The sequence below is a fragment of the Rhamphochromis longiceps genome, linkage group LG4, assembly GCF_057381845.1.
Source record: "Rhamphochromis longiceps isolate RC_006_pf linkage group LG4, R_longiceps_female_GT1.1, whole genome shotgun sequence".
In the NCBI taxonomy this organism is placed as follows: Eukaryota; Metazoa; Chordata; class Actinopteri; order Cichliformes; family Cichlidae; genus Rhamphochromis; species Rhamphochromis longiceps.
In genome coordinates, this window is record NC_140560.1 from 31,328,360 (window position 1) to 31,349,405 (window position 21,046).

The 21,046-nt window shown below is 40.5% G+C and overlaps 1 protein-coding gene across 1 annotated transcript in view; it reads left to right on the forward strand.

The window, feature by feature from the left end:
* The window catches only part of gjc1 (gap junction protein gamma 1), a 45,044-nt gene extending 31,004 nt beyond the window's left edge, over nt 1-14,040 (forward strand). The window contains exon 2 of the mRNA XM_085404499.1: nt 10,921-14,040. Coding sequence (XP_085260625.1) covers nt 10,975-12,432 — 1,458 coding nt within the window. The 5' untranslated portion in view covers nt 10,921-10,974 and the 3' untranslated portion in view covers nt 12,433-14,040. The remainder of the gene's footprint in view (nt 1-10,920) is intronic.
* The last annotated feature ends 7,006 nt before the right edge of the window (nt 14,041-21,046 follow it).

Sequence of the window (21,046 nt, forward strand, 5' to 3'; positions counted from 1 at the left end):
AGTCATTGATCAAATTTAACTAACTTTTGTAAACTTGGAAATTCCGCACTGCATATGCAAATGGGTCCAAAACACTCCACACATCTTGTACAATTTTTTCATAAAGCTAAACTTTTTGATGAAACCCATATTTTAAGATGACTCGGCTGTCTTGGGCTTCATGCATATTAATAGCTACTCATCATTCTACGGCTCTGAAAGAGAGTTCTTTAATGGCCCGGGTGGAAGTATGTTGCAAAAATACCGACAAGAAGCCAAATGACAACTTTGTCGCTTAAGCCTCTTCTTTAAGTGCTTCACTGTTTACATGGACGATACACAGTAAAATGAGCCAAATTAGTTTGGTTTATGCAAGCCGAGTGAGGGATTATGGGTGTTAAGCGGTCCCAATCTCCTCAATCCATCTATGAGCAGCCTGTGTTATGACGTGCTCATATATACACATTTTCTGAAGGCTGCTCATATGCGCTCAGAATATAAAATGCACACAGAAGACTTAGAAGAACCCAGTGTTGATGACTTGCCTCAAATGCTAAGCAGTGAAACTGTTGATTGTTTGCTTTGGTGCTGTATGGAAAATGAAAGGCTTTTCCTTTGCAGTATGACAAGATCTGCATGTTATCTAGCAGCACGCATGACTACTGCATATATATGCAAGCATATGCATGTGTGACACAGATGTTTGCAGTTCAAAAAAAAGGCATGTTATTATGGATGGTTTTTGCACATGCTATTGGTGTTAACAAATTCTGGTTTCTAGTTTACTCTTATTTGAGTAATTGTATAGTGTGCTTCACATAGGGTGCAAATGGAATTGCATTAAGGATCTCTTGATTTGATTTGTGTACTCACCTTACAGTATAATGTGTCATGCTGAGAGACGTTGTTGTCAATGTGGTGCTATTTAAGTAAATACTGAAATTAAAACGAAAAACTGTGGACAAGGGAAGCAGTTAAAAACAGTCAAAGTTTGTGGCCTTCACAGAGGGCAACCAGAGTTGAACTGGGGACATGTTGAGCTGCAGTCATATGCTGTAACCCACAGCTAAACCCCTCTGCGTGGCAAACTAGCACTGACAGTAACATGGAGTATGTCCATTTCATGTCAGCAGGGAAAAGAATGAAACCATCTCTCCCCCTCAATGTCTGTGTAATCACACAAACACAGATGGTCTTTCACAGAATGACTTACTGTGTATTACTTGAATGCTAAAGTTTGTCACATAGTCTGATTAGAAGTAGCTGTAAATCACGATAAGCGTGCTTAAAAAACTATCACAAATTTGACTTAGCTCCAGTTAAGGACTTGGGTGTTCATTCCCATCATTACTCTGAACTTCAGCATCAGCACCATCATTAAAAACGACTCAAATGAATTGACATCAAAGGAAAGAATGTTCCCAGAGTTACTACCAACATTAAAAAAGACTCACACATAGGAAGGAAACTTGGCAAAAAAACATTTTTAACCAAAGCTGTGGCTTTTGAGCGACATGATATGAATTTAAAGAAGAATTATACTCTGTGCTTTCTCAGCGTATGATCTGTGAAATTGGTCCGCTCAAAGGAGAGCGATAAGAAAAGAGGCTGCGATAGCGTGCAGTCCTAATTTGAGCAACCACCACTGGTGAGTGGATTTGGACAATATCAGACGAACATCTTTTATTGTTCGTAGCGTGCATGATTATGACTCATGAGGAAGCGAGGGGAGGGGAAAGAGGGAAGGAGTGAGGAGGGCATGTGGACGCTGGAAGAGATGGAGGATTATGATTGAGTCTTCATGCTTCTGAAAGCACCAACTAAAGTCCATAAACGTTGGCAATAAATGTTCATGTTTTATGTTTCCCAACCTTCAATCGAGAGTACACTTTGTTCTTTCATTGTTGCCCATATGATGTTGGGAAGGGATGGTGTGAGTGTGTGTGTAGTTATCCACTGACAATAACTGACTAAACCTTTGGGTCTGAAAAGTGAACACAAGTGAAGTGAAAAGCCTGTATGTGGGAACACTGGGAACTTCATTTAGTGTACCCACTTCATTAGATACTCTTTATCTTCTTGTTAATGCAAATATCCAATCAGCTGATCATATGTTGTAAACATAGTCAAAACCTGCTGAAGTTCAAACCAAGCATCAGAATTAGGAGGAGATGTGATTTAAGTGTCTTACTAGGAAGGCAACAGTAACTCAAATAAACACTACTGACAAGCAAAGTATTGAGTATTGTATAGTATACATACTAAATTGAGTATTGTTTAAATAGCACAGCCTACCTGAATGTTATTGCTGATCATGTCCATCCTGTGAACATAACAATGAGTTTATTGTGATCAAATGACCCACACAGTAACAAGATCTCCATCCAGCACTGTGGAATATCATGGAATAAGAGATTTGCATCGTGGATGTGCAGCCGACATATCGGAAGGATCTGCATCGTGTTTTATTTCAATATTAGGCCAGTTTTGAAGACAAAAGGGGGTCCTAACTGGTGCTAGCAACATATAGTGAATATAAAAAATAGTTTAGTGTGCGTCTACATTAGTTGTCCATGTCTATGGGTTAGTTTATGCTGGGGGAAAAAAATCGAACAAACAAAAACCCCACAAAGAAACAAAAGAACAAGTTCATGTAAAATTATTGTTTTGATTGTTGCCTTTATTTTTATTTTTTTATTGATTATATTCATAGTTTAGTAAGTGTTATGTTTTCTTCTCTTTTCTTCTGTCCTGGTGAAATCTGCAGCATTTAACATTCAGTTTTTATGGTGCTTTATAAACAGAGCGTTACTTCTGTTTTCGTCTTTTTCGTCTTCTCCTTCTTCTTCTAAATATAGAGCAAATGAAGCATGTTATAAGTCTGTAGAAGAGGGAATTAGTGTAAGTGTGAGACATGCTTACCTCTTTTGCCTCTCCTTTGCCTTTGTTCTGAAAGGTCACATAGAATAAACATGTAAAGCCTGTTTTAGTAGCTGTAGCAGCAAGTAGTACTTATGGCTTAAGGGTATAGTCAGTACTGTCACAGTTACTAATTATATGAGATTGGGCATCCAAACCAGGCAGCACGGTGGCACGGTGGTTAGCACTGTTGCCGCACAGCAAGAAGGTCCCGAGTTCAATTCCACCATCAGGCCGGGGTCTTTCTGTGTGGAGTTTGTATGTTCTCCCCGTGTTTGCGTGGGTTCTCTCCGGGTACTCCGGCTTCCTCCCACCGTCCAAAGACATGCAACTTGTGGGGATAGGTTAATTGGATAATCCAAATTGCCACTAGGTGTGAATGTGCGAGTGAATGTGAGTGTGAATGGTTGTCTGTCCCTATGTGTTAGCCCTGTGACAGACTGGCGACCTGTCCAGAGTGTACCCTGCCTCTCGCCCAATGACAGCTGGGATAGGCTTCAGCGTCCCCCGCGACCCTGAAAAGGACAAGCGAATGGATGGATGGATGGACATCCAAACCTCCCATGTCATGAACAGCTGACAGTGAACTGGCTAAACAACAACAGCTGGTTAAGCTGTTTTGCATTATTGTACTAACCAAAATAAAAATTTCCCCCTGATAAAGAGTTTAATTACATCCTCACAACGTATGAGACTTTATTTACCATGTGTCCGAGTGCAACAATGTTAGACCCACTTCAAAGAAAGTTTGAATAACAACAACTAACAGCAGCTAACTCCAGATGCTAACAGCAGTGGCAAAAGCAGTAGCGCTTATTGACATTGACAAGTTCAGGATATCTTCAACAGCTCATCTCAGTATCGCTGTCATCACATAGAAGTTAGCTTCACTAACTCTTCCACTTGTATTAGTGTCCTTTTACAAAGTTTTACTGCCTCTTCCTGATTAAATAGACATGGATTCATATTGACAGCTGAATTAAACGGTGGATTGACATCCGCTGTAGCTTGGATTATGCACTTGAATTGGGAGGGTTAAGAAAAAAGAATTCAGTTGACAGCAGTGAGGTTTCACATACTGTAACCTTCAATATAGAGATTAAATATCCTGTAGATATACAAACACATTAGTCATTTCAACATTCAGCTTTGTTTTTCTCAGTTCAGTTAAAGCAGACAGCACAACTTGTGGCCCTTAAACAATGCTGCAAAAGCACAAAGAGCTCTAATTACAAACCTACCTTTAGATTTGCTGAAATCCTCCTCATGTCCTGCTTCTCTCCAGTGGCTAGAGGTCTCACAAAATCAGTGAGTTGAGAATTATTTACCTCCAAAAGCCCTCCTATGTTTTGACTGTCTGTCAGTCCTAGACCTCCCCCCCTCCTTTACCCCTCCAAGGGGTATTAACCCCCCCCACCACCACCACCACCTCTTCCTCATCATCACCACACATACAAACACACCCCCACCCCCAACCATGACCCAGTTTGGAGGGGATGAGGGGGGTAAGTGAGGACCATTGTGTGAGTACCACAGGGAGAGAGGCAAGATGCTCTGCCTCTCTCATTCCTCTCCCTTTCAGGAAGGACTCACACTTGGTTAAGCACACACACTGAGACTCTTCATAAGAGAACGTCCAGAAAGCCGAGTGTTTTGTTGTGAGGTTTTTGTTGTCGAAATGCCGCTTTTGATTTTAGGTTAGGTTTGTTTGATGTCAGGCGAGGTTAAGAGCCTGTAAAGGAGACTATAAGTGAGACGAGGAGATAGAGATGAGCGGGCCTCATGTTGAGAGACAAAGGACACAGTACCTGGCATCCGGGAGAGAAGGAGTAGAGTGAGTATGCTGCTTCATCACTTTACTTTGCTCCTTGTGTTGTTTTTTATAAAATTTCCAAGTATTTTTTTAATCTGAAACGATGTCAGGTTGCCTGACCAAAGATCCAGTATTTCCAAAACGAGACAGCAGATGAATGACTTCCTGAACTTGTTTGTAATCTTCTGGAGAACTTACATTACTATTTCTAACAGCGTAAGGCACAGATGCACGTGGAGAGGCTGCTCCTGCCTCAGAGATTCTTCCTGTAACATATGGAACTAGTTTTCCGTTGTGTTCCTTCCCTTCGGAAACTATTAATGAGGGATTTTTTTCTTTTTTTGCCACAAACGCAGAGAGGCATGCTTCTTGAAAACCCGCCTCTTATATGTAAAATGAAAAGGACTTAATTTAAGCAACGAGCTCCTCATTTTGAGATCTCCTTATAGGCCGGGGTCCATGACCATTTTTCTTTTTTTAAAAAACTGTCAGCAGTTTCTGTTTTTATCTCTCACTACTGAGATTGATTTGAATTCCTTTATCTTTTCTGCTGCACATTTTATGAACCAGAGGCCCAAATCGGGGTGCAGTGCCTACTTAACTCTTTGGAATTCATAGTTTATTTGTGTTTCATGGCCGCCCACATTGATCACTCTGCAAGTAAGTTTGATGTCTGTTTGTATGTGTGTGTCTGTGTAGAAACATGAACCATAGAATCTGAAAATAGATGTTAATTATAGTGTTCAAAACCATTTGTCATTGAACCTAATGCTAAGTCACTCTTGATGTGCATGATTTTAATCACTTGAGAGAATTTTTTAAACAGAGTTACTGCTCAGGAAAAACAGAAGATAGTCAGAAAATGTTGGTAAGAATTTCCTTTTTAGCTATGCTGGATTTTTGGATGATTTGAAACACAGTACAGAAAATCCCTTTTCTACTTAATCCACACATTTGCCAGCTGTCAGTCCTCTACTGAAGCTGTAGACATTAAGATTTATTGTAATTATTATATCATGATATAGTTGTTATCTTTTAGTCAAACTGCAGATTCACAAAGCAGAAGCTAATGACCTTGTTGTGACTTAAATTTGGTGGTTTTATGTTCGGGTCTTATTGCTACAAAACAGCCATGATTAAACCCAAATATGACGATCCAGGGGGTTATCATGGACAGATGTCTGGCCAGCTACTGCGTGAGCAGATTAGTTTGATCTGTGCCGTCTGCGTAGGACAAGTTGGGACTGTGAAGGGCAACGGTGAAGCCTGAAGATGCCACTGGCAGAACAGAGGGAGAGGGCACTACGGTGCTGACCCCCACACAAGGACAGGCAGAGGAGTTCTGACTCTAGAAGATGCTCTTGGTTTTTCCTCTGATAACTCTGAGGCTTCCTTTTTAATGTTAACAGAACAATCAGCATTTATGGTGAATTGTGGAATAAGACATGTCACTCTCTTGGTATGATATAAAATGCAATAGCAGAAAAGACTAATGACAGGCTACAACACATACACAACTGACTTCACTGTGCCTGAATTCCCATTGCAACGCAAATTAATTATTAGCTGCAGTGTTCATTCTTTGGAAAGAAATATGTCTTTTTTGTGATTAAGCTTTCCAAGGACAGCATATTAAATTTCTGAACACACTACAGCATTTAGAGCACGGGCAGCTTGGAACTCAAGCACTGGAACTCCGCTGATTAAATTCCTGTTAATATAAAAAATTGAAAATGTGACTTTATGACAAGCAAGCAGTGCAATTAACTCTTCTCCCAGTGGAATAGTTCTTTTTCTCTTGCTGGTTTGCCTGCCTGTCAGCCACGATATTCTGCTTTAGCAATAATTGCTGAATGTTTATTTTCACTATATGACTTTGTAGATGTGATTTTTATTTGGTGAAAGAAGATAACCCATCAGCTCAACTCTATAAGTACTAAGTACTAGTATTGTACTTGTCTTGTTGGATTTAGTAAGTACTAAATGCAACAAAACCTTGACACGGGGCATTGTTGAAGACAAGTAATATAAATAAAATATAAATAAAATACAGAGGACAAAAAGGGAAGCAGACATAAAGTTTAGGTAGCATTGTTTTCACAACACGTTGCTCACCTAAAACTGCTGCAAAAACAAAATATAATACAGGTTGAAATTATTTAACCTTTTACATTAACATGCTGTGATTGTCAATGTGATAACGCTTCTGGTTAGATACTGAAAAGAAAGAGAAACTTTGTCTGCCACTAACATCTACAGATAGGTCCCAGAAGGCAGTAAAAGTTCAAATGAGGAGTGTTTTAAAGGCAGCAGTCCAACAGCAGATCAGCAGGATCAGGAGCCAAATCAGCGTCGACTGAATAAAACGCTGACAGTGATATTTTTTTTCTTTACAATCACTTTAAAAACACTAAGAGAGATCTAATTGATGATTAGCAGACTAAGAAAATTAATTCCCTGTGGGAAAACAGTCTGTACTTTAATGGCTGTGGACTGACTGATCAATGACCACTACTGTAATTGTACAGGTTTGCTGGTCTGTGAATGAGTACAGTCGGAGTAAAGTGCAATATGTTAATTATGGAAAATGTTCCCAAAAAAATCAATGCAATCGCAATATGCATTTCTAAATATGGTGACCAGTAATAGAGTCATGCATTTATACAAACAGAAACAAATGTATAAATATACGCATTAGTGTGCTTCACTTGATTAAAGTTCAACCAAACACTAATAAATCTATTAGCTTTACATGCGATCATTAGAGGTTTTTCTTTTCTCTGTTTTACAGTACATTTATTATTCAAACTGCCCTGAAACGTAGCAAAAAACCATTAGACATTCAGTCCTTCTTGTCAGGGTAGTACATAAAGTATAAAATAAACCTATGCAAAACATGATATATATGTAATTTAAGTACAGCGTTCAATATTTAAATGCACAACTTGCTCCAAAAATACTCCAAGTTAGTGTGTGCCAAGTCACAGGCAGGAAACTGAGGGGGCCTTTGAACTTGCAAGTGTGTCTGCTTGTCTGTCGGTCTACATACTATATCTGGATATGAGTCTCTGTGGATCCTGCAGGAGAAGAGTTAGTGACTGAGGGGATCCCTGCGGTGACGCTCACTGTAACTGTCTGTTTGATTCAGTACGTAAGGGCTGTGATGTGGAGTTTTCAACCCCCGAGAAGTGATCGTGTTAACTTCTGACCTTGTACTTCAGCGTGGCTCCGATATATCAAAGAGAGACTGATATATCTGTGTTTGTTGACCTGTGATTACACAGCCATGACCTTTTCGCAGATGGCTGTGGAGCCATTGATCCTGACTGTGATTCACTTTCAAAGCTCATTAGTTGAAAATTGCTGTGTTTACACTGGAGGGGATTTCCTTGTGACTCTTACCATTTTTAACTTTTGAACTAGAGTCTGCTGTGCTTTTTGACGTTTTCTTGTGTGACATGATTTCCACCAATTTGCTGTTCATTCTTCATATCAAAATTTTTGACAGAAAGTCTGCCTGTTGTGTCTGCACGGTGCTATTCGGGAGGCTGACTCACCTCGGTAACTTAATGCACAGAGTCAGCTTCTTACCCCTAACTGCCCCACTAGCTCCTGAAGACGTAAATTGGATGAGAAAGCAAAATGCCAGGTTATATGCAACTAAGGTAGCAGGAGGATTAAAAACAGGCAGCTATGTGCCTGGATCAGAGCATCTCTCCTGGTCAGGGTGAAGCTTTTCAATTCCTGGTGCAAAAATTACCTAAGGACTTAACACGGGTGAACAAGGGCCCATCAAAGGACATAGTGAAGTTCCTCTATTACTTGTGGATTTTCAATGATTGTTTTAACCTAAGCCTTAAGCTAAATGCATAAAAGGGTTGTCATGCATGTTTTACAAACCTACAGAACATTTTTTTAATCTTTTTTTGTATCTATAATTGAAAACTATGGTGGGTTAACTATATTATCAGTATGTTTGGATAAAAGGGTGCAGTATTGCTTTATGAGCTATAATGCTTAACCAGTAACACAATTTTTAACAGATGAATAACATAGCGAAGTAGAAAAACAGCTGCAGAAACCAAAATTGTTTTATATATCAGTCTGTGCTCTGATATAGATGTACTCACCTCTGCTCTGGAATTTGGGTATTTCACCACCTGAGTCAGTAGGAGTTAACTCTGTTTTAGAGCCAATTGAGGAAGTGCAGTTTTGGGCTTCATTCGCTAAATTTCTTTAACCACATGATTAGAATAGACCAAATAGAGCTTATATCAGATATCGGGGAAAAAAAGATTTGCAAATACAAGCCAGTAAATTAAATAATAAATAAAGCAAGCTTGCAGTTCAAGTGTCTGGGATCTGTAAAATTCAAAATAAATCAGCTCCATGACTAAACAAGTCAAAGTAGTGCTGGACCATAATGCATATTACTCTCAGGAGCTGTAAAGTGACCGCATATCAAAAATTACTGTGTGAATAACACCCCAAATCAGCAGTACCTGTTAGGTGAAGAGGTCACAGCAGAAAAGGTAAAAAATATAGCAAAAGGTCCGATGTGAAAATACCAGTACCATAAAATAAGAAGTAGAAAAGTAAAGAAAGTAGACAGAGAGAAAAGATAGAGTAAGATAGATAGAATAGCCTTATTTATTCAAACTTTCACCTCTGTGGTTGCTTTTTTGTCTGTGGAACTGGATATTATTAGCTAAAGGACAACTGTGCAGAAGAATTATGTAAAGAAATGCTGTGATGTAATGCAGGAACAGTCAGACAGAGCTCCACGATGAAAGGACACTGTTATGACTCTTTGTGCTTATGGCAACCTCTTGCTCCGCTCCGGCCATGTGCTGCTTACTCATATTTGTTGCTCACATACTCTTAGAGTTGGCGCTCTTTCAAGGACTTCAATGCTTACTCTAACTGCAAAAACACTCTCAGAAGGAGCTGTTGTGCACTCACGTGTTGGTAATACGCACACCGGAGCGTACTCACACAGAGGATTCCTGACATTTACCTCCTGTGTCTCAGGCATGCCCTTATATGGTCAGAATGATCAATACTTACGACATGTTTTATCACAAGCCTTCTTCCAAACATTCCCGCCCTCTTGACTCCTACTGGAGACACAAAGCAGAGGGCTGGGAGCTCATGCGTCTCTGCTATAGCTACATTTTCTCTCTTAATGTAGCTCATTTGAACTAAGCTCTCAACCTGCTTGGTAAGGATATCGTCCCTGGAAGCCCTTTAAAGCCCAAACTAAGCTCGTATTCATGCCTGGATTTTCCTCTCAGTCAAGCTGACAATAAGCCATGCGCTACTGTGGCTTCATAAGGGGGAAAGTTCTGTGGAGGTGCCACACTCATCCCCCAAAGCCACCCTCAGGGACAGCAGTGTTTGGGTTCAGCTCCACTGCCTGAGATAATGTGGGTCTGCTGTCTGAAATCCCGCTCCAGTGGCTTGTGCCTGGCCACCTGCTGGTTCTGCTAGTGAGGATGGACAGCCTGGAGCCCAGACCTAACCTACATAGGCAACATGTCTCTATCCCTGAACTGCACATGCACACATGCAGCAGAGTAGAGTTCAATTCCATTTACCTCCCAACCAGAACAAACCAGTGAAGTTAATACAATCCTGAAAACTGCACCTCATACAGAAGAAGGCTCACTAAGAGGATTTATTTCTTCTGAAAGAGATAGGCTGTTAAATAACGTGTGTGTGTATTTGGTGATAGCAAATTCCCTATTTGGATTATTTCAGCTCCTTCTCAGTGCTGTTTGATGGTATTTTTTTTAATACTGAGATCCTCTTTCCACCCTGTTTGGTCTGCTAATTCTCTAAAAAGCCCAAAGTTGACAGCAACCTCACTGTGGCACTGAGCTAAAATCAGTGGGCTTGCATTTGAAATGTATAGAGCAACAGATCAAATTAAGAACTTAGTGACTCCGTGAGATCAGAGGGGAACATTCATTTTAATTAAGGCAATTATTATGTCACACCCTTAACCATCTTGCTGCTAAACTTGCAGGGCTAATGCTATTTCTGCATGAATTAAAGTCTTATTAATATTTGGACAAAAGTGACTAAATGCTTTGATCGTGTTTTGAAATGTTGGTGATACTCGTGTGGAGGCATTTACTGTCAGCTCACTGTACCTTCCTTGTTTCACTCTTGTCTTGACACTTTTTCTCTTTCTTTACTTTCTCCAGAGTCTGTGAACAGGTGAGAGAGGGACACTGTCTGCCCCACTGTCCAGCGACACCATGAGCTGGAGCTTCCTCACGCGGCTGCTGGAGGAGATCCACAACCACTCCACCTTCGTGGGGAAGCTGTGGCTCACCGTGCTCATCGTCTTCCGCATTGTTCTTACTGCCGTTGGGGGAGAGTCCATCTACTACGACGAACAGAGCAAGTTTGTTTGCAACTCAGGCCAGCCAGGCTGTGAGAATGTCTGCTATGATGCCTTCGCCCCTCTGTCTCACGTCCGCTTTTGGGTCTTCCAGATTATCTTGGTGGCAATGCCTTCTCTCATGTACATGGGCTATGCTGTCAACAGAATTGCACGATTAGATGAAGCCAAAGGAGGAGCTGGATCTGTTGCTGTTAGGACAGGAGGAGGGGGCTACACGCACAGAAAACCTAGGAAAATGTGCTTTGGAGCAAGACAGCACCGAGGCATTGAGGAGACAGAGGAAGACCAGGAGGATGATCCAATGATCTATGAGGTGCCGGAGATCGAGCCCCCAAAAAGGCCACGGGACCCACTGCAGCCCACACCCAGACCCAAAATCCGACATGATGGGCGTAAGCGAATCCGAGATGAAGGGCTAATGCGGGTCTATGTTTTGCAGCTGGTGACTCGTACGGTGTTGGAGGCTGGTTTCCTTACAGGCCAGTATTTGCTGTATGGTTTCCGTGTGATGCCCATATTTGTGTGCTCAGGGAAACCTTGTCCACACAGTGTTGATTGCTTTGTGTCGAGGCCTACAGAGAAGACCATTTTCCTGCGCATCATGTATGGTGTCACTGTCCTTTGCCTCACACTCAATGTTTGGGAAATGCTCCATTTGGGCATTGGTTCCATTTGTGACATTCTTCGCCGTCGCCGCTGCCCACCTCAGGAGGATGAGTACCAGCTGGGCCTGTTGGGTACCAGTGGGGGTGTGGAGGGCTCAGTAGGGGCAGCAGGTCCTGAGGCAGGTTCTGAGGGAGGCGTAGGAGGAGATGGTGCTGCCGATTATGTTGGCTACCCCTTCTCGTGGAACACCCCGTCAGCTCCACCTGGTTACAACATTGTTGTGAAGCCAGAACAGATGCCCTACACAGATCTTAGCAACGCTAAGATGGCATGCAAACAGAACAGGGCTAACATTGCCCAGGAGGAGCAGCAGCAGTTTGGCAGCAATGAGGACAATTTCCCCACTGGAGGAGAGGCCCGTGTAGCCCTGAACAAAGACATGATCCAGCAGGCTCATGAGCAACTGGAGGCAGCTATCCAGGCCTACAGTCAGCAGCACCGGGCAGAGGAGCAGCTTGGGGACAACCAGGATGACAAGCCCCAAAGTAACATTATCCAGGCCCAACCTCAGCCACAACCCCAGCCTCAGAAAGAGCGCAAGCATAGATTTAAGCATGGGAAAGGCGGGAGCAGTGGAGGTGGAAGCAGCAGCAACAGTAGCAGCAGCAAATCAGGAGAGGGCAAGCCCTCTGTATGGATTTAACCCCAGAAACAGTGACCCGTATTGAAAACATGTAAATATTGGAGACTGGATGATGAGCTGTTGCAATGTTACTTGGATATTTAAACACCATTATGCCTTACAGAATCCTGCAAGCTGGAGAAGATGCGTGTTTGCGTATAATGGTGTGTAAAGAAAAAAGAGAGAGAAAAAAACATGTGATATTGCAGCTGACAAATTGTTTTGTCTGGGTAATCACTGTTTAACTTGAAACATCACACCAACACAAACTATGTTAGGCTACAGTCTGTCGTTTACATGTGTCGTTCTTCTCAAGTCCCAAAGCAGATTATTGACCTCTGTTTTCTTCCCGTTCACCCTTTCAGGAGAATCCCAGGATCATAATGTGTTCTCTTGCAAAATTAGACTGATTCCAAATTTCGATGATCACAATGTAAATGCAATAAAATGATGCATGATTCCATGGTGCCGCCCAAAGGATTGGCTTTATAGTGCAGTGAGAAGATCAGCTTCCTGAAGGTTGTGTCCTGTCACTCATGTTCCATGTCTGCTTCATTAATAATGTTATATTGCTGTGACTTTGCATTTGACCGTGTGTTTGTAAATGTTTGTTGTGTATTTTTTGATAACAGTAGTACACCAGCTGCTACAGAAACCTATGAGTACAGCTGGTGGATTTTTATCCAGTCTACATCTGAAATTATCTGTGAAAAAATAAATAATAAGGTGCAGAAGCAATCCAGATTTTATAGTTTATTCTTAAATATCTCATTTTCTCCTTATGGCTTTTCATGGCTCAGTACCATCGTTCCTCTATCTGCCTTGTGTTTGGCTGCCCCCTGGTGGTGTCTTCAATGGGGCTTGATACTGAGGAGAAGATACCAGTTGCCAATGCTACCTGCATCCAGCAACACCTTAACCAGCTGTAGTGTTCCTTTTCTATTGACAATACTTGTGTCACTTATGTCTTCCCAGTGCTACAAGTCCAGTGTTAGATGCACAAGGCTGCAATATTACAACATTGTAATGGAAAAGGTTTAAAGCCATTACTATAACACAGTGAGACCAAACACTGTCTGTGTGATGCAAGTTGTCAGTGCCAAGATTTTATGCTAGGCTGCCACGAAGCCTGGTTGTTTGTAGCTTTGGAATACTGTGGCCATGCTACTCCACTTGTGGAAATATGCCTATGTGAGACCAACCCTTTTGTAAAAGTCATTTTTCTTTTTTTTTCCTTCTTTTTTTGTACAACAGTATGTCTTGCATTTTTTCATATGGGATTTAAAATGATAAAACTTCAAAATGGAGTCAAATTTTATGTTCCAGACAGTGTTTTATATGAAAACACTCTGTTTTTCAATTAAAGTTTTGTTTTGTTTTGTAAAATAAATAAACAAAAAACAAGATCTTTTGAAAATGAATTAGCTGTATGAATATTTATGTTTATTGTGATTTAAATTGCCTTCTAATTGTAAAGAAAATGTTAAATAGGACATAGTATATTTTTATAATATGTTAACTACAGTGACTTAAAGAAGTAAAGAAAAAACAGTCTTTTCCTTGTATGTTGCCGTATCAGTATTTAATGTATGTAAAAAAAAAACCTCTGGGCTGTATTTTAATAAACAGTGTCACTCCTTTTTCAACACTGGTCTGAGATCTGCTGAACACCGTTGTGGGTCATTGAATCCAAGTGCCAAGTAATTCAAATAATTCGAGCTCCACAGTAGCTTCCCAAACAAGCTGTATGAAGGCAGGAGGAAAAACAATTAAAAAAGAAAGTAAATAAAGCTGATTTAATACATTTCATGTTAAAAGTCTACAATTCTCTCAGTAAACATTAAATGAGTTAAACAAAGCATCACTTGCGAAGCAGTGGTTGAACACATAGCTTTCTAAATATGGAATACAGTGCAGCAGAGTGCTTGAAAAACCTTTTTGGATTGTTCACCACTGGGCTGCATGTCTATTCATCAAGCCCAGCCATCATTAGACAGACATAATTCACCCGAAGCAATCCAACCAGCCTTACCCAAAGCAGTGATTGGCTTGTCTGAAGCGACCCTAATCCCAAAGAGCCATAGGTGATTTACTGAGAATTTGCCGGTCCCTGTCAGTCTTTTCCCTACAAGGCATATCAACCCTCATTACATTCTTCTCCAGTAAGCAAAGTTTCTCCACTGCTGCTGTTTTTTTGAGAGAAGGCAATAAGATCCAGCAGGGACCACAAGAGGGCGACATCCTGTTAAATAAATGACATCTTCAGGAGTGAATGAGAGCGAGTAAAGGCCAATCTGTTAGAGTGCCACGAGGGTACTCAGCGACCCCATCTGCTTAGATCTTGATGACTGCCAGCTTGTGTTTATATATTCAAAACATCTCCAAGTTGTATTGTTGAGAAACTGAGAAATTTGGCCAGCTATCCAGGTCAAAAGAACTACCCTGTGGCACATTTGTGTGTTTGGCATGACCTGTTTTCTATTCTGTGCTGAGTGACTGGAGAAAAAAAATAGAATACTAAAACAGAAAGTGTTCACAAATGGAGTTTATGCCCCTATGTATTCTGTCCTTGTTATCTACAGTAACATCCACTATTAACCAAACATCTCCAAAATCTTATAACAAGGGCTTTTTTTCTTAGAAAAATACAAGAAAAAAAAAAGTTAAGATAAACTAAGATGCCCTATCTGATACACAATAGTGTGAATATGTGTTTTAGCTTTGTGGCAGTGGATTTACAAGACAATAGAAAAAATTCTCAATACAAAAGTGTTTAATCCTCCAGCTCTCGCTGCATGTCTGTGTAGAATTCTTACATAAACGATTATGTTTGTACAAGTACTTCAGAAGCTACTTATCACAATTTTTGCACAACTATTTATAAGCATAGTGAGGTCAATAATTGTATCTGACTTTTTAACCCCTGAGCTACCAAGCCGCTTAAATAACTACATTATATTCCTCATACTGTTTCTATATCTGTGATAGATATTCTATTATATGTTAAATTAAATAATTATGGTCTTCCATTATTTTTTATATCACTGAAGATTGATAAAAATCAATCTTGATAGTCATGATAAAAATCTCTGACTTTTATCATGACTTTGGTCACTTTTAGTCATTATTCTGCTGCAGTAAATCTTGCTACTTTACTTTCTACTCTATATATATATATATATATATATATATATATATATATATATATATATATATATATATATATATATATATATATATAAGCGACAGCAATATCAGGAAGAAGGAACACGAGAAGCTGGAGAAATACCAAGGGCTCAGAGAAGAGCTCGAGAGGATGTGGAGGGTGAAGGTAACGGTGGTCCCCGTGGTAATCGGAGCACTAGGTGCGGTGACTCCCTGGTGAGTGCTGACACTCACCAGTCCCCGGCCCCCCTCACTCACCAGTCCCCGGAAGGAAGGGGGCCGGGGACTGGTGAGTGTCAGCACCACAGTCCAGGATGAGACAAGGAACATCCAAGAATACATTGGGAAGATGGCCCCAACTGACCAAGTGCTCAGTGAATACCTCAGGCAGCAGAAACCCAAGAAAGAGGAGGGAGACGAGGAACCATCATGGAAGGACAGGCCCCTGCACGGTATGTACCACCGGCAGATAGAGGAGGTGGCTGATATCCAGAAATCCTACCAGTGGCTGGACAAAGCAGGACTGAAAGACAGCACAGAGGCACTAATCATGGCAGCACAAGAACAAGCTCTGAGTACAAGATCCATAGAGGCTGGGGTCTATCACACCAGGCAAGACCCCAGGTGCAGGCTGTGTAAAGATGCCCCAGAGACAATCCAGCACATAACAGCAGGGTGCAAGATGCTAGCAGGCAAGGCATACATGGAACGCCATAACCAAGTGGCCGGCATAGTGTACAGGAACATCTGTGCCGAGTATAACCTAGAAGTCCCGAGGTCAAAATGGGAGATGCCCCCAAGGGTGGTGGAGAATGACCGAGCTAAGATCCTGTGGGACTTCCAGATACAGACGGACAAAATGGTGGTGGCTAACCAACCGGACATAGTGGTGGTAGACAAACAGAAGAAGACGGCCGTAGTGATCGATGTAGCGGTTCCGAATGACAGCAATATCAGGAAGAAGGAACACGAGAAGCTGGAGAAATACCAAGGGCTCAGAGAAGAGCTCGAGAGGATGTGGAGGGTGAAGGTAACGGTGGTCCCCGTGGTAATCGGAGCACTAGGTGCGGTGACTCCCAAGCTAGGCGAGTGGCTCCAGCAGATCCCGGGAATAACATCGGAGATCTCTGTCCAGAAGAGCGCAGTCCTGGGAACAGCTAAGATACTGCGCAGGACCCTCAAGCTCCCAGGCCTCTGGTAGAGGACCCGAGCTTGAAGGATAAACCGCCCGCAGGGGCGTGCTGGGTGTTTTTATAATCCAAATACATATAGATTGCTTTAAAAAACCTCCTATTATATCTTGTCACATCACTGTGCCAATTCATGTTAATGAAAAATAGTAGCAGTATGAAGCATTTTAACAATTAAAATGATTAACGATATATATCAGTATAAATCTGGGATCATAAATAATCCCACTTGGTCACTTGAGGGTTAAAAAGTTTCAGCAAACTAAATTAACTTGAATGACAGTGGCTGGATTGGCAGTACTGGCAAAATGATGAGGTGCGGGTATTTATACTCAAACATTTTATGACATAATGTAGTGAGAGAAAGATTTTGCAGTTAAAGACAATAGAAATTCCAGGAAACATAAACACACCTTGTGATTTTCAAGAAACTTTAAGGCTGAAAGACTCTCATCACAGTTGGAAGATTTTGGTCTCAGTTGAATTATCAAAGAAGAAGAAAGAGGTATGTGGGAACTTTTCTGGAAAACCATAACTGGTCTTGTCAGCATCTGGGGGAGGAGCAATGTTCGCACATTTAAAAAAATATTTTTTTTTAAATGGCTGTTTCGGATTAAATGTTTTGTGATTGTTCACAAAAACAGCTGTGTTGTTCCCTTAGATGTTTCCTCTAGTTAATTGTGTAGGTTGTGACAAATGAAAGAAAATGTGCTGAAAAACTCAGATTCTCATTTGAGTGTTTTTCTATGCCTTTTTGTAAAATATATATTTCTTTGAGTGCCATTGTTGTGTCCCTTTTTTCATATTCTTCAGCGAATGCATTTGATTTGCATGTGAAAGGGCCTATTTTACTATAAAAAAATAAATCAAAAGATACATTACATAAAGTCTCTGCATCTTTTGTTTTGGGTTCACAGCCAGTAAAATGGTTTCCCTGTCCTGACACACTGAGTGTTGTCCTCTTCCTGTTGTCAACACAAGATTTGTGTTTGATTTTGATTGGTGAAAAGCAGGAGGCCCCCACCATCCTATCAGGAGAATTACAGTCACACAAGTTGATATCACCGGCAGGAACAACCGACGAGATTGAAGAGATGTCATTTCAGTTTGTGTCACCCCTGACATTTTGTTTGTCGCTTTGGTTTGTCGTTCACTTGGTGAGTTTGTGAGGAGAGAACATGTGAGTCTTTGAGGCCTAGTGTTTCCTCCAAATAGCCCCTGACTCAAAAAGCTTTTATATAAAAATGAATATATCCTCACTCTCTTTTTTCATCAAGTTCAGAGTCTAGAGAATACACAACAAAAAATGGAAAGTAGACAGTGCATTTTTGTTATTTGCTGATATAAAAAGGGTCCCTGGAGAGAGTAGCCTGGGGGAACAAGTGGAGTGCTGCAGCTGGGTGTTCAAACAAGGTCACTGCTACTATGACTGGAATCCCACGAGCAATGTCTGGGATAGGAACTTGTGGCAGCGGGCTATTTTGTCTATAAAGAAACAAACATTAGAGCCCCTAATTGGCTAGATGCAGTGACCCTATTTGTATGTCATTTTAAAGAAATTTTACACAGTTTCTCTAAGCGGGCATGGGGCTGCCCTAGTAGCCTACTTTTGGAATTTGTTTTACAAAGTCTATGAATTCACAACCACATGTTTGAATGTGTGCTTCATTTACAAGAAGGGAAGAAGAATGTGCAGTAAAATATAGGCCATCAATATCACAACTGGACAAAAATATGATCAAATATTAATTCTAATAATAAATTAAGAACACAATGTACCCATCTTCTCCCAGCAGAATAAGAAAACATGTACAAAAAGCTCAAATAATCTCAACATGCCACAACTCACTATACGCAATGGCCTCCACAGTCACCAGATCTCAATCAGATAAGCTTTTGGATATGGTGGAATAAAACATTTACATCATGGATGTGCAGTTGATGAATCTCCATCACATCAATATTGAACACAATATTTGAGGAATGTTTCCAGCACTTTGTTGAAAGGTACTTCTGAAGTGAACAAAGGGGCTGTACTGTTTATATGATTATAATTACACATCACTAATCAAAATTAAAATCTGGAAAGCTGCACAGCACCTCACGATGAAACCTATAAAAAGAAATGATTCATGTTTCCTTTATTACCTACCTGGGGGATATAGCTATCTATCTATAGATAACATAGACAAAAGTCATACGTCAGAAGTGACCAAAGCAGGTGGGTCATTACAGTATATGAGAGATTTAAAAGTGAAATACTGTACATTATATATACAGTGGAGAATTTGCTAAATTTGCTGTCCAGTTTTGGGTGCTATGGGAAAGGGCATGATCTGTAACTCAGGAACAATAGGATGTAGCAAGCGGTTTGGAGATGAAGGAAATAACTGTGCACTCACTTAAATATGAGTGAGGGTTTAATATTTGATGTTATTTAAATGTTTTTGTATTTTTTTACTTCAAGTTTCTGATGGAAAGGATCAAGATAACATTCAAGTCATCTTTAAGCTGACAGAGTAACTATGCTCAAACAGCACTGCCAATCCCACGGTCAAAGTGCTGTGTTTTTGAGCAGGTGTATGTTTTTATAATGAAGTATGTAAAAATAATTTCAAGTTAAAATTTGGAAAATTGGAAACAACAATAACTTAAATAATAATTTAACCACTTGATTTAATGTATGCTGGTTTTACCCGACAGTAAATGTTAAATAAAATGGTTAAATAACTTAATACATTCTTAAAAGTCTTTTAATTCTTTTTTTAAATGAAAAAAGTTAATTTATGGTCCATTTCTAACTTTTGAAGTAAAGCACTGTGTGTGTGATCATTTCAAAGGTTGTGGACACAAGTAATGATTAATGGTTTGAGTTAAAAGTATATAAAACAGTGAAATAAAATAAATAATCTGCTCACTTGGAAAAGATGTTGCTGTCCTGCCAAAAACACACGTTTCTATTGCTAAATTAAAATACATCTTGCTTGCTTGGAAGTGCAAACAGTGTGGTATTTCTGGTTACAGTGGTTATGGACTGCATTTTTTTTAGCCGTGCGTGTCAGTGCAAATGAACCCACATCAAGATACCATCGGCCATCCTGACAAACTGAACCAACTGCATATAAATGTCTTTTCTTTTGCTTAAATTTCCATTGCCTTTGTTTGTATTGGCAGAATTTAGAAAATGATACCAGTCTATAGTGATTCTATTTATCACATTATAGTTTGCATCCAAACATCATGTCACATTTGGCCTCTGAGCTGAGTCTGTACAACATACTTGTGTTTTTGCTCCCTACCAAGAATTAACACCACAGTTCTTGACTGTTGCTCATTTTTGTTCATTTTTATTCTGACAGCTTGGTCCTTCAAGCTGGATCTCAACATCTCCCCCACTCGCCTCGGGAACATGACTGAAACAGTGCATGGGGGAGTCTGGGGCTCCTTAAGATAAAAGACCTCCACCCCAGTGGTTTTAAAAATGCTGTTTCAGGATGTAAAAAGCAGGACGTGATATATGCTGAGGTGTAACCTCTGAGGGAAATCTAAATATTTTGCAATGGATTTTAACTGCTATTTGTTTGTCCGGCTTGATTTGGTGATGGGCAATTTAAAGATTCTTCTCTTCTGAATGTCAAGGTAATCATGCAGAAGGAAAAGCCTCCATGAGGTTGTCTCCTCCATGGAATGTTTCATTACAAGATATAGTTAAATGTGCAAGTTATCCTCTGACTGTTCTTTATGATGTACCCATGGCTAAGACATAAACAATTTACCTTTACTCTGTCTTCTTGGAAGGCTTTCTGACATTAATAGGAGGAAAGTGGTTGTGCCAATACATCAGAAATTCCTTCATATCTGATAATCTGTGCTGGTTCTCCCAGTAGAGCTATTTTTTTTAAAGTTCATCCATCCATTATCTTCCACTTATCCTTATCAGAGCAGCAGAGGCCAGGAGCTTATCACAGCTACATATGAGCCGGGGCAAACCCTGGACAGGTCGCCAATGTGACACAGGGCTAACACAGAAAGCCACTGCAACCTTCTTGCTGTGAGGCAACAGTGCTAACCATCGTGCCACCACGTTGACTGCAAATAACAGATTAGTTGTATGAGGTTAAAATGTAGTGGCACATTGTTGCAGCAAACAGTCACCTCACAACAAGAAGGTTCTGTTTTTGAGTTCACTGGTAATTGGGGCCTTTTCATCTGAAGTTTGCATGTTCTTGCTCTGCCCCTGTGGGTTCTCGCCCAGGTACTCTGACTTCCATCCACAGTTC